We start from the raw sequence: 14,915 nt of genomic DNA, 5'->3' as shown, positions 1-14,915 counted from the left end.
ATTATTTAAAAGTTAAAAACAAATCCAACTTGTTTTGTGTAAGGGCTTAAACTTAGAATAGACTTAAGGATTATGGGTTAAAGGAGTTTGAGGTAAAAGCATTAACAAGATGATAAAGTTTATCTCAATCGACAGCTTACTTTCATACTAGAAAAGCAGAACCTGAAAACTGCATGGAAAAAATCCAATTAAGGCCTGTATCTCATTTTAATACACTTCTAAGACAGAAAAGAGACACTAAAGACAGTGTATTAAATTATATTAGCTCTACATACCATATTTTAACACTTCCTACCATTTATTGAGAGTGCAGGAACAGAGCAGTTCCATGAGATTACTCAAACCTCTCCAGTTTCTGCAGTTGAATCTCTGGAATTGCAGCTCATGTTCAGAATGCAGAGGCAAATTCTCCTGAACATACAAGTTTCAAAACTAATGTCATGTAGCATTTCTTAATCCCTGAAGATTTACCCCAAAGAAACCATGGACATCATGTTGAACCGAGATACCTTGATGAATATTTCTCCTTTTCACCTTGTGACGAAAACAAACTACCAAAGCATCAGTACCTGATGGTAATCACTGTGACTTTAAGGACCAAATTTCCATGGATCAGACTGATCTCTAAGCCTCTAGGCCATAATGCATGGCATGGAGTAAGAATGTCTTTCTTCCATCACTGAGAAGAACAAGACTACGCCAAATAATTTCAGCTTCCAATCATGAACACCAGTACAGACTTCCTTAGGTTAAAAATAACATTGTTTGCTGTGAGATTATGAGATTTGTTTAAATTTCTCTCTGCAGCTTTTGCATTAAGACATAGAACAGCTGTAGATCTAAACACACTGCAGTGGTACTCAAAAAGTAACAGATTCAACCTAAGATAGACTGTTTTACACACCAGTATAACCACAGCAATGCAGAGCTAAGCAGGGGCTAACTCACTCTGCTGTACAGATGCAAAGTCTTTAGACAATGCTCACCACAACCACTCAGTAGCAAACAGTAGGAAAGAGTGCATCTGAACACAATATTACACCATGATATTTCTGTTCAGCTTCAGGGTATAAGCAAGCTTTATGATGAGGTCATAAAGCAATTTTTATACTGAAGTTATGAGGTCATTATAACAGTCATTTCCAGAAGCCAGTGGCTGGCTTATTAGAAGACAGCCTGTAGCAGAACCGAAAAGACGGATTGGAGAGAAGTTCATCTGCAATATTGGCAATATCCAAGACTGAAGCACCAAAAAAGGCAAACAAGTAGGGAGGGAAAGTTTAAGCATTAAGACTTATAAAGACCCAAACAAGGACATTTCAGAATCAGCAACGAGAGAAGCACTGATTTACATTAAATTTCATCTGCAAAAATTTACCTTTATATGAAGACTACTTCTGCACAGAATGCAGGATTGAAAAATAGCTGCTACTCCTGAACATTAGCAACAGACACATAGTGCTAAATCATGAGTAAATGACAGCAGAGCATTTTCAGAACACATAAAAATTGTTTAAGATCAATCTTGTTTCTTAACTTAAGAACTCCCACTTGCTTCTCACATTAGTCCTTGTTAAATCACTTTAATTGGCCTATTACAAGATAAACCTTAAAACATAACCAAGCAATCACCGCAAGTGGCGCTGAGCAAGACACAGGCAATAGCCCACAAGCATTGAATTGTTCTGCAGTAACAGAGAAACTGAAATATCTTTCAAGTTGGTTCTAGGGAACTCGGAAAGATCCAGAAATACCAAATACTTTGAGACTGAAGTTCAAAGGGAACCATGGATCATCTCTCTTGTATATATCCCAGCTTGCTACATTTTGGGCAACGTTCTTATTGAGCAAAAGCATTTGCATTTGACAACAAACATATTTGTGTGCTTTGAAAGATACCCAGTAGAAAGTCAAACCCAAAAAGACAGCAAATTCCTCAGAACCCAGCCAAGAGAATTGGACCAGAACACATTCTATCTTCAAATATTTAATTGACTTAATTATTTACAATAACTGTCTGATAGTTTATTTGGAATTGTCTAATGTTTAAACTACTGGTAGTACTTGTGTTTCTTCCCATTAAAGAGGGCTGTCAAAGTAGAGAGAAGTCACTAACAGAAATAGACAGACAGCATTAAAGAGAAGAAGTAGACAGCAGAGGAAAAAGCTGGATGTAATGAAATCATCCGAGTAGACAAATGTAATCTCTTCAATTATAAAAGGTAATTTCTTCTGCTCATTTGCCCAGTACCAGCTATATATGTCCATATACAGAGACCTAATTATGTGAATGGGCTGGTGAATCAAAAAATACTTCTTTCTAAATAGTTCTGAATTTCGTAATTTCATTTTAATTCAGGTAGATCAAATGATTGGTTTATAACAGTTTAATTGGGAGAAACTGGGATAAGATTATTATTTATGAGCACATTAATGTGGTAAGTAGAAATGGAAGTTACAGAAATGGACATTTGTTACAATGGAATGAGTCATGACAGTAAATCACCCTGCAGATGGTGACACCTTACTGTGGTTTTCTCTCTCTTCATCTACAACAGACCAATCTCACAAATATTGGAAAAATAAGTCATATTTTTCCTATCATGGATGTTTTCTGCAAATACATGATCAGAATGAGAATACTTAAGTAATTAGAAATACAAGTTTGTAAACATCTCCCAGAACTTTATCCTTTTGGCTATTTTATCACCCTGATTTTTATTCCCTCCCCCCCCATAAATCATCTTTTCCAAACATTACAAAAAGAGCAAGGTTAGTGATTAAGCCTGGTTTAGAATATATGTCAACACAGTACACTGGGGCATGCTATGGGAGCTGTACAGCAGTCATACAAGTCAGGCTCAAAACACAGGTAACTTCACGGAGCAGGGAACCCCTTAATTGGAACTACTACTGGAATGTATATTCTCCATTGAACATAGTCTTGATGACCTGCCAGATCTTTCCATCACAAAATGCCAATTGATTAAATCAGAATTAATTCCAGACACCTAACAACTGAATCAAGCATGTGCATTCCCACTAGACTGCTTCACTGTACACCGTTAAAAACCAAGTTCTTGCTTTACAGCTCTCCAACACTCTCATAATACAATCACATAGATCACTGTGAACCAGCAACTTCTCGGTTGCCAGGACAACTGGCTGACAAGGAAAAAATGCACCAAAATGGTTTTTTTTTCATGTATTTAGTGCAAAGAAGTTCTGCATTTCTGGATTTTCAGTCCGATTTGGACATAACATTCCCCTTGCTTCCCTAAGTCAGACTTGTATATAGATCAGACATTCTACACAAAGCTCTAAGCTTCAAAATTAATGCAGGACATTCTACTCACTGAAGCATTAAATTGTTTCCTCAATCATGCTGATTTATACTTATAAGCAATTGGGAAATACCTTGCTATGTCCTAAAATACAAAGAAAGGCTTTACTAGTTTTTTATCATCCCTCATATTCTGTCATCATCCTTCCTGCACTGCAGCATCAAAAGATGATGAATTGGCAGTGCTAAGGCTCCAAAAGAAACACATTTAAAAATTAATAGCTTCGCCTGCTTATTGACCAAATAGAATTGTAAAAAATCTCAGCAGAAAGAAAGCAAATTCACACACAAAGCAAGTTACTGAGAAAAGCAAGGCTGATGTTTGCTTCTCAGCCAAAGACACTCTAGGCCAAGTATTGTATTGCACAACACAACCTAAATTCTGTCTGAATGGATTGAGAACATAGATCCACGCAGGAAATGCATCAAGTACTGCAAGGCATGCAAAACACCCACCAAAGCTATGGAAGAGACCGGTGAAGTGCTACGATATTATTGTTTGCAATCTTTGTTATTATCACTTTAAATCATATCTTCTGCAACTCTGGCCAGTATGAAGCTGTTCTTATTTCACTGCTCAGAACAGGAAGTTCATACGTTCAACAGGTAAGATCAAAACCAAACAGCAGCTTACACCAGGGAAAAGTCTCTCTCAGTAAGCACAGTGCAGCTTCTACCTACACAATTGTTCTTTCATCCTGCTACTTCTACTTACTTTTCTTCTGGCTCTCTCAACTATTCTGTTGTATTACTTATAAGAACACCTCTATAAGGCTTCCTACCAGAAGCGTGAAGGCTTTGATCCCAATCTGCTTAGAAGGTACAAACTCCTTCCATACATTTTAAAACAACAAAACCAAGAATTCATTCAGCAGCACCTCCCTACAGAGTATACAGCATTAAGAAAGCAACATGAGGTGAAGAACTGACAGTTCCTTGAGTATACCATACTGATAACCAACTCTACTTTTGTTTCACCTTTTTATCTGCTTGCTCTAATGGAGCAATCCAAACACAGAACATCAAGCTGTTCTAATAAAAACCCCAAAGGGAAATATTTATGAGGCAAAGAAGCCTTTATTTTTAATCACAGAACAAACCATAACACAGTCCAATGAAAATCACATTTTTTACTTATTTTGATGTCACTCACTTACCTTCACATGACTGAAGTCACCAGCTTTGCTGCTTTCTTGGGGATTAATAGGTTTAGTCTCTACTCTTGGTTTGACAACCTGCCGAAAAGGACTGGAGAGCGGAAGTCCACTAACACTGATTCCATCTAGAAACAAAATAAGTGAAATCACTTTTGCTTGTCTAATGTTATGTTTTATTGCAAAAAATCTATCACCAAAGGGAGAGAAAATACACAGAAAGTAATATTAAGACTTTATACAAAAAGGCAAACCAAAAGGTAAAGATTATTTTGACATATTTTTCTCTAGAAGCCAAAAATACTTAAACAGGAATAGAACAAAAATCAGTGAAGGTCACTGGAAGGTAAGTGCAATTGGAATATTGCAACAGAGATGTCACAGTTAATAATATAAAATTAGGTTTAATGTTTACAATATTAAAAGATAACGAGGATAAAAATTTGTGGTTTTCCATTATAGTGGCCCTATCAGTTGCTTAGTATCTTCTAAACTAAAATCCAGTATGAGGCCCGAGGATTCTTTTTTTCAAGTATATACTGTGGAAAAGAATAGAAAATAGAGAAGTCGTGTTTTGTACCATCTACTCATGTATTCTATAAACTATGTCTCATGTATAACTCAATACATGAGTTTCTTTCTCACTTCTACCCTTCCAATTCTTCCCCTATCCCACTGGGGAAGGGGTTGAGTGAGCAGCTGTGTGGTGCTTAGCTGCCAGCCAGGGTTAAACCATGACATTCTCAAGGCTTCCACTGACTTCTGCAGAAGACTGCCAGAAGCAGTGAAGGTATCCAAAATGTTATTCCTGCAGTTGCCACAGCGTACTACTGGCTTCCCAAGGGACAAGGTACTACTCCTCAGAAGATGGTACCAGATGCTGCCACTGAAGTAGTGGAAAGAATAATCCAACTCTCAGAAAGAATAATCCAACTCTCAGAAATAATTCTCACTGCTTTAAAGGAAGGGACTTTCAAGGAAGGGAAATTTAGAGGGAAGGGAAATTATTCTGATGGTTCCAATGATCCTCACACAGAAGCTAAATCAAGTATATATCAATTTATGTGTGAAGTGTATGAAAATTTGCCTTTTTCCTCCTCAACCCACAGCACAAGTTGTCACATTTATGATTAACATTCATTAGATATCAGTCTTTGTGCAACAGGGTGGACATTGCTACACCTCATGTTTTGATGCACGGTTTTGAAGCAAATCTCATCGTCATCCCCATTTACTTGGGTTTGCAGAGCAGTTTCAGTGTGTACAAACTAGATTCTTCTTGGAGTAAAGAAAACAAAATCAAGACTTCAATCCTAGAATACAGGTCACATACTCCAACCCCTAATGGGGTGTAATAGCCTGCACCAACAAGCAGCCCTCCAGACAAATTTGGGTCACAGGTGGAGAAGATACTTTATACAGAGGGCCAGAGGAAGCCTGGCCACAGGTAAATTACCCGAATCACACCACAGAGTAATCTAAGAGCTTTAGCAGCAAGTGCTTCTACATATCAATCCATTCCTACTGCCTCATCTTAATGTAGATAGAGCCTTCAGTCACTAAATCCAGCAATTCTAAATCAGGAATTATAGTGAGATCACCAGGCAGTATAAGAATAGGAAAAAAGCTCTGTGTGATCAGACATTATATACTACACATTAAGACCAGGCACTTAGAGTTTTGTTAGACGTAAGATGCAAATACAACAAAGCCCCTAATGAGTTTACAGGACCACAAAACTTGCAGTCTACCTAAATTAATCTGGGCGGCCAACCATCTGATGGAAGCACTCAGATTAATTCCAGCCAGATTAATTAATTTTATAATTAATTACTTTTTAATTAATTAATTTTTTTCCAGTCAGATTAATTTCCAGCCACCTTCAGCCAGCCAGCACAGATCAAGCCTTCCTGAGTGGACAATCTGAAGGGATTTCAAAGTGGAAGACTAACACTGTATTTTCCAATGTTGTATCTTTGGTCATGCATACTGCCCCATACATTGAATATGCTGTTGTATCAGCTACTGGGAGAAAGCAGGACAGGCAAGTGAGAACATCCTGCTTGTGCAATGCAACTTTACTAGAATGAATCAAAACTTACTGTGCATGAATTTGTTTATGCATTTGCAAACACTGTTTTGGACTGTTCAGTAGCAAATTTATTAATAGGTTACTGTTAAGAGGCAGGCACTAAAGTGACTTGCATAGATTTATAAAAGCAAGAGAAACAGATGATGTAATATCTGTTCCATGTTTTAGATGGCCTCCCAGATAAGAACAAGATAAGGCATCATGATGTCTCAGATTCAAGTAACAGTAGTTCCAGGTACACATCCCAAAGGTTTGTATTTTGATTATTAGCTTATGTGATAACCCATGCATTTCATAGAATGGTTTTGGTTAGAAGGAAACTTGGGAGATCATCTAGGCCAAACCCCAGTTCACCTTCTTTTTCCACCTTCACTGTTTCTTTTCCACTTTAACTGGTTAATGACTTACTTATACTTTAAAGCAAAACCAAACAAACACGAACCCAAACCAAACCAAACAAAAACCAGAGAGCAACCAGAGCATGAGAGGAACACATCCACACTGTATACTTTGAAACATACATAGCATTAGCCTGGTTTTCCTCACTGTTAGAATTCTTCTTCTGAACTCTATGAACATTGAAACTAAGAGTGTTCATTAATATTAAATATTAAAACATATTTGTTCCATGTGGGTCCACTGCAGAAAAATCAATCAGCAGAATCTAACTGATGATAGAAAAAATCAAAAGGGGTAAGTCTGAATAGGGTAGCTACACATGGGAAGACAATCATATGAATTACGATTTCTCTCCCGGAAAACTGGACAGCACATCAGCTAAACTTAGTTTTTATTAATATTCAACTAAAATCAGGAAAGCCTTTTTTCTTATAACTACATAAAATCATACACTGATCTAACCTATAAAGACCTTTGAAAAGGAAGGGAGAGCATGAAAGAATTCTCCACAGGCTTAGAGGTATTTTATTTCTGACTTGCACAAGAAATACCAGGTATCAAACCATTCCTAGACCAGCTCCTAGAATCTCTTAAAAGCCAACTGATATTGAAGCAAACATACTTATTAGCCTAAGATTTGCAGCAATAATACACTAATAACTTCCAGACAGCTTGCCAACACAACTCATTATAAGTATATTCGATCACAGGCTTTGAAATCCACTCTTTTTTAATGAGAATAGAAAGTTTTACCTGAGGAAAAATATTCTTTTCAAATTGATGAATGATTTTTGCCAGTTCTGTATTTAGAGCAAAAGTTGACACTGATTTGTGTATAAAATTGCAAAGAAAAACATGAAAACCAAGCATGAAAAACTGCATGACATTAGTCAGATTTTCCATTTTATCTAAGGCACAAGTTTTCCTTTCTTTGAGAAAGGAATAGATAATACCTGAAACAACATTACGGACATACAACTAATGCTTTTCTTAACTGTTGTATCTTTTAAACACCCATTCTATTTTCATTTTCTCAGGGAAAAGGTTAGTTTAAACAATTCATCTGGGGAAGAAGGAATTTTTTAATCCCTACATTGTACCTACAAAAGGAGGTGTTACAGTAACAGAAACATCGATTCTCCTTCAGGCTAAAAGGAAAGTCTAAGGTAATCATTGTAGTGGTCAACCTTTCTGTTTCAAGTTTGTAGAGATCCAACATGGCATACAACAGAGAGCCCAGTGCCAGGCACTGTGCTATACTTCAAATGACTCACCCTTCACAACTTTGTTCAAAAGGACTTCACAGAAAACAAAAAACAAATAATGCTCTGCTGCTAGCAATGTTTTTATTTAATAATTTAACTTTTTCTAGTTTTTGACCAGGCAGCAAAGGTGGTTAAACCTTGTCCAGCTCCTCTACAAGACACTAAACAGCCACCACAGAATGGGGAAACACATTCTGTTAAAAGCCCTGGTAGATTGCAAACTATGGTAGAAGAGAAGAGGTAATTGACAAATCCAGAGCATCAATGAAGCAGCTCACCACAAGTTTTACATTACTTGATATTTATACTTTTTGAGATTTTGTATGTTTTATTTTCTCTCACAAAGTTCAGAGGTATGAAGATGCTAAATCCTCCGCAGTTTTCTTTCATCAATCCATACTGTCAACCAGCTTGAGCAGCCTTTTTCTATAAAAAGAATAATTGTCTTTCTACTCTGTCCAGAAATCTTCTTAATTTCTAGAATCCACATTGAATATTTCCATGGTAACAGCACATGACCAACACTTTTTCCATGGTAACTGCAAAAACACAGCTCGCCTTTCCAACATCGCAATCACTGCTGTCACAACAGAGCAAAATCTCTTACCAGCATTTCCTATCCCCTCTCAAATGTTAAGTAAATTGTCAATTTAACTTCATTAGCCACTTTCACAGCATGCTGCATGCAAATACAGGTTCTGTATTTGAATGAGGGAAAGTACTAAGGGAGTTGAACCTGTACATCTACAACCTGATGACTAAGCACTGAAGAAACTGCTGGCACGGGACAGCTTCTGTCCCATTCTAACCCACAGCTCCCTTGTACCACTGTCTTAAATAGTGATCGCTGGCCTGATCCAGGTGACAAAAATACAAACACATTTCCATGTGCATCACAATTATGGTGGTCTCAAACCCTGTGGCAAGGAAACCTTACTACTGAAGCCAGCAACCAGTCTGTTTGCATTTCAATGCAGTCTACAGGTAAATGGCAGTATGATGCAATATGGTGTAAGATTTTAGGTTGAACTGCTCCTTCTTTACAGAAGAAACACTTATAATCCAATAGCAGTACAAACATGCATGTTGCTGTTTTCTGAAGATACATGAAATATACCTAATATTATATAGGGGTGAAGGTGGGACTGGGAAAGGGGCAGGAAGGTTTTGTCTGAATGTTTATCTTTTTGTTTCTCACCACCCAGGTCTATTTAATTTAGCAGCAAACCATATAATTTTCCACAAGTCAAGTCCGGTTTGCCCATGACAGTAAATAGTAACTGATGTCTCTGTCTTTACCTCAGCCCATGAGCTGTTTCATCTCATTTTCTCCCCCCAATCCTGTTTAAGATGGGAAGTGAACAAGCAGCTGGGGGCCCTTAGTCGAGACTAACTACTGCATATTAAAAAACATAAAACCACTGTAGTAACTTATTTGTTTACACGAGTGTTTTAACAGTCTGAAATAATAACCCAAGAGATATGATAGTTATGGGAAAGTACACAACTTGAGCATAAAATATGAAAACTAAATGCTCCCTCAACCCATTTGTTTCTTTTGTCAATCCACTGCCTGATAGAAATTTCAAAACAAAAAGCCGCTTGGTAGGCAACTTGTCCTAAAAATATTGGAACGGTTTTAAAGCACTTCCAGCATGCAGAAATAAAGAACTTCAGACAGGAGATTGAGTATTCTTGCCAAATGCAAACCAGAATAGGCCTTTTTTCCTAGAAAAAAAAAAGATCCATCTTGCATTCTGCTGGAAGTAGACAGAATTTTAGAAACTTGCTGTCTGCAACAAAGATGGGAATAACACATGAGGAGATAGAGTTCCAAGGCAATATAATCCACTTCACCCTTCCCAGTACAGGGAGACATTAAGATGCAGTTCCTTCCCTCTCCCAAAAACATACTTAAGACTATCACACGAGAGACCATAGGTAGCAGCACTCCAGGCAGAGCTACTGGGAATGCATCAAATCTCCAGCTCCAAGGAGCAGGGCAGAGACAACACATAGAAAACTAAGTACTTCTTTGAGACTCCATTACATTTGAAGACCATAGTAATAATCGTTAACAATAGCAAATGCAGTGTGAGTAAGGATTCCTTCCTGAGGTTTGAACTAACTAAACTAGAATTGGAAGTTAAATTTAGAGTAAGGGTGAATACAACAAAAGGGAACACATAACGAAATTCACATTCAGAGACTAGAGATTATTTATGCACACTGCATTTGATACTCAAATAAAGTGCCTCAGCAATGAAACAGCGTAACAGGATGGCAGATTAATTAGCCTGTATGTTCCAGTAACAAAATTTATTGCTATTTGCATCATGTCTGTCTTAGCTATTTACATTGTAAAGATTTGGGGCCTGAAACATCTCTCATTACATATTTGTATAGTGGCTGGTACTACTGATTAGAGGATCAATCATAGAATCGTAGAGTGGTTTGGGTTTGAAGGGACCTTAAAGCTCATCCAGCTCCAACCCCCTGCCACGGGCAGGGACACCTTCCACTAGAGCAGGTTGCTCCAAGCCCCTGTGTCCAACCTGGCCTTGAACACTGCCAGGGATGGGGCAGCCACAGCTTCTCTGGGCAGCCTGTGCCAGCGCCTCAGCACCCTCACAGGGAAGAACTTCTTCCTAATGTCTAATCTAAATCTACCCTCTTTCTTTTTAAAGCCATTCCCCCTTGTCCTGTCACTACACGCCCTTGCAAAAAGTCCCTCTCCAGCGTTCTTGTCAGCCCCTTTAGGTACTAGAAGGCTGCTATAGAGGCTAAGGTCCCATGGTGCTTATATGCTATTAAAAACCCCCCACCTTTTATCAGTGAAATTATGAGACAGGATGATTTATCTAGATTAAAAGGTACTTGGAAGAGAAAAAGGCACCTTATCTTCTGTAAGAATAAAGCTGGCATTCAAGAAGCCTGTAAGAAAAGTTCTCCAAAAATTAGTACTTTTTAAGTTACACGGTGATGAATTTATGGAGGACACAGATGCATCTGTAGTTAGGAAAATCCTCATTTACTCTGAGGAACAGAGTAACAATGCAACCAAAATTTAAACTGACATCTTCAAGCTGCAGAGATAAAAAACTTCTTAGAAATAACATCACTTTGAAAGAATATTCTGAATGATTAAATGTAATAAAGGCAACCAAGCACAGTAACATATAAATGATCATACCGAAAGATCTCTGAGGACTTCCATCATCATCATCAGTTATACAATTATCCTCAGAGAGTCCTCTAGGCTTCTTAGTTTTACAGAAGACCTGTCAAGACTACATTTCAATTCAAAACCAGGTATCTTTCTGCTAAAGAAATCTGTTGTCTTCATGCTATATGAGGGTAGGTACACTTTTAAGTAGATAAAATCTAGCCTTTTAAATAGAACAGCAACAAAGTGGGTATGAAGCTTACAATGGTCTTGCATACCGATGTTAAAATAAATATTCAAGATGACTGCTTTTAGACACATGCTATTATTTCTCTGCAACCTTTTCTCCCCTAGAGAAAGGAAGGAGCAACTTAAGGCACAGATTTGCTTCTCTCTTAGCGTGTAATTAATTAGTTCCTTTGATGAGTTTATGGATTTAAATATTCTCACACCTGTCTATGTTCCCTACACACAGAATGAATGAACACTAACATTTTACATAATGAAGTACTCATTGTAGAGTAATTCATTAACTTGGAAAACACTGGCCCCATATAACAGAATCTTTTTTAAGACTCTGTTATTTTTAAGACTCTGTTTATGAGACAGGCTGAGAAAGTTGGGGCTGTTCAGGCTGGAGAAGAGAAGCTGCATGGAGACCTCAGAGCAGCTTCCAGTGTCTGAAGGGGGCTACAAGGATGCTGGAGAGGGACTCTTCATCAGGGCCTGTGGTGACAAGACAAGGGGTGACGGGTTTAAACTTAAACAGGGGAAGTTCAGGTTAGCTGTAAGGAAGAAGTTCTTTACTGTGAGAGTGCTGAGGCACTGGAATGGGCTGCCCAAGGAAGTGGTAAATGCTCCATCCCTGGCAGTGTTCAAGGCCAGGCTGGACAGAGCCTTGGGTGACATGGTCTAGTGTGAGGTGTCCCTGCCCACGGCAGGGGGTTGGAACTGCATGATCTTAAGGTCCTTTCCAACCCAAACCATTCTATGATTCTATGCTTCCCACTTAACAAGTTACCATGTATAATTCAATCCAGACAGAGCGGCTACTGTGCTTTTCCATTTAGCATCAGGGAAATACTGGATTTCAGAAATTAAAGCATAAGGACTGGGAAGGAGAATTCATTAAGCTGATGATGTGAGCATCTCATTGACCTCTTTAGGTCACTTTAGCAGGTGATTGAGACCTTACTGCTTGAGCTCCTTAAGCCTGGTTGTACCAAGCAGATCACAGAATCACAGAACACAAGGTTGGAAACGACCTCAAGGATCATCTGGTCCAACCTTTCTTGGCAAAGCATAATCTGGACTAGATGTCCCAGCGCCTTGTCCAGACGAATCTTACATAGTGTTTCCTCCTGTCTTACCTAACAACCTTAGAATCAAATTAAATGTTTATCTGGCGTGTTATTAGGCTGTATTTGCATTAACCCATTCCCAGCACAGAAGCCTGAACAACACAGGCAGAATGGCATGTTTCTCACATCACAGCTAGGACCTTACGAAACTTGGCAAATGGGCAATTAAATGCCCAATGAAATTCAGTATAAATAAATGGGAAAAAACAATCCTAAACTGACACGTGAAATATGAGGCTCTCAGCATACTGCTACTGTTCAGGAACAAGATCCTGGAGCTATGGTTCACAGATTCATGAATCTATCCACTCAACGTTCAGCAATAGTCAAAAAAGCAAATGACAAATAGTGCATTACTGCATTATTTTAAGGAAAGTAATATAAAACAAATTACAGAGCATCATTACGTTGCTACAGAAATACACAGATTACCTCTCAAATACTATGTGCAGCCTACCTCAAATATACAGAACTGCAAGAGTTCAAAAGGGACAAGGCTGATATATATAAAATACAGAACTGTTTCCATGACAGGAGCAACTAAGCCAGCTAGAAACCTTCAGTCTGCAAAAGAGACCACTGTACCAGTGACATGAGGAAATGTATAAAATCACAGAATGGTTTGGGTTGGAAAGGACCTTAAGATCATCTAGTTCAAACCCCCTGCCTTGGGTAGGTATGCCTCACACCAGACCATGTCACCCAAGGCTCTGTCCAACCTGGCCTTGAACACTGCCAGGGACGAGCATTTACCACTTCTTTGGGCAACCATGACTGTAGGTATGATATTTAGAAGATGTACTGTTACCCATTTCTTCCAATACAAGAACCAGGTAATGTAAGGATACCACTAAGTGTAAAGCTGCTAAAAGTAATTTAGCTGTGATTCTTCTTGCCACAGCATGTTGCACAGAGCTGATGGAGAGAACAGAGAATTTTATGAAAGAGAAACCCCACTAACAAACAATGCCTAAAACCAGAGAAACCATATCAGGCTCTGGAAGTTCCTAAGCTAACTTTACTTGGAGCCCAAGAACCTAAAGGAAAGTGGTAGCACTTATATTCATGATTTTCCCTATATTCTCCCCCAGACATCTGCTCTTAGCCACTATCACAGCCAGGATATTGGAGCAGACGGTCATTGATCTGATCCTGTACAGTCACTCATGTGTTTTAGTTTCCTTTAATCTAGAAGAACATCTAATATTTTTCTTTACAAGATGGTATACCATCAACACACAAGAATTAGATCAGCAATTTTGATTGATAACTTAGTTTATTTTCCAATTGGATAAGTGTATCATCAGAAACAACAGTAATTTATCCTTTCTGTCCTATGTCCTGATTACAAACAGCATAAAAGGAAACAATTTCAGCAGCAAATGAAAACAGATCAAAGTAACAGACGCCCTGCTAAGGGCATTACTTTTAGAAGACAAAAGTATTTTGATCATCATTGTAAATCTGGTCTTCAGAAGAAAAAGCTACCATAGCTACCATATGATTAAAAGTCACGTCACAGTTACCACTGATTTTTCTAGCTCTTTACTGTTCTTCAGGCTCTATCCTGCCTCTGTAGAAAGTACAATACTTGCAACATTAAAAGCAATACAGAAAAAGTGAAGTAGCAAGTAAAGATGTCAATGTACTCAGCGTCTCTAATAATACTTTCAGATTACACACAGTAAATAGCACTCAAACATAACTAAAGTTCTAAAGAGACACTAAAGGATTCTACTCCTTTATCATCATTGAATGAGAAAAGGTTGAATTGCTCCCAGGCTTCAGTTCCACAACCATTCAAAGAAGCCAGACATAATAAGGTAAAAATGTTCTTCAAAGATCTTATTTGTATGCTGTCCCACAGAAGTTAGATACAGGTAAGAAAGAGAGGCCCAAATCCAAATCCCACAACTGTTTGATGTCAAACCTGACAAGTACATTACCTTCTCCTTCTATAAAATATTCTGTTTGTATGTGATTTCATCTGAAAAACTGCTGGGCAAGCGCAGCTTCACAGAGCCTTGAAAGCTTTTTGGAGACAGGGCAAGCGAAGGAAATTCTATAGATATATAAGTATTCGGAAGTTACAAAAATGAAATCAACAGAACTGCAAAAGAGACAGTAATGTCTGG

General features: G+C 38.1%; 1 protein-coding gene across 2 annotated transcripts in view; it reads right to left on the bottom strand.

Moving 5' to 3' along the window:
• The window catches only part of TRAPPC9 (trafficking protein particle complex 9), a 481,851-nt gene that overhangs the window by 381,043 nt on the left and 85,893 nt on the right, over nt 1-14,915 (bottom strand). For both annotated transcript variants that reach the window (XM_030504527.1, XM_030504536.2), the window contains exon 17: nt 4,501-4,625. In XM_030504527.1, the coding sequence (XP_030360387.1) occupies nt 4,501-4,625 (125 nt within the window). The remainder of the gene's footprint in view (nt 1-4,500; nt 4,626-14,915) is intronic.

The sequence above is a fragment of the Strigops habroptila genome, chromosome 1, assembly GCF_004027225.2.
Source record: "Strigops habroptila isolate Jane chromosome 1, bStrHab1.2.pri, whole genome shotgun sequence".
Classification (NCBI taxonomy): Eukaryota; Metazoa; Chordata; class Aves; order Psittaciformes; family Psittacidae; genus Strigops; species Strigops habroptila.
Note: the sequence above shows the minus strand (reverse complement) of the source record. Positions and strands in the feature narration are given on the sequence as shown.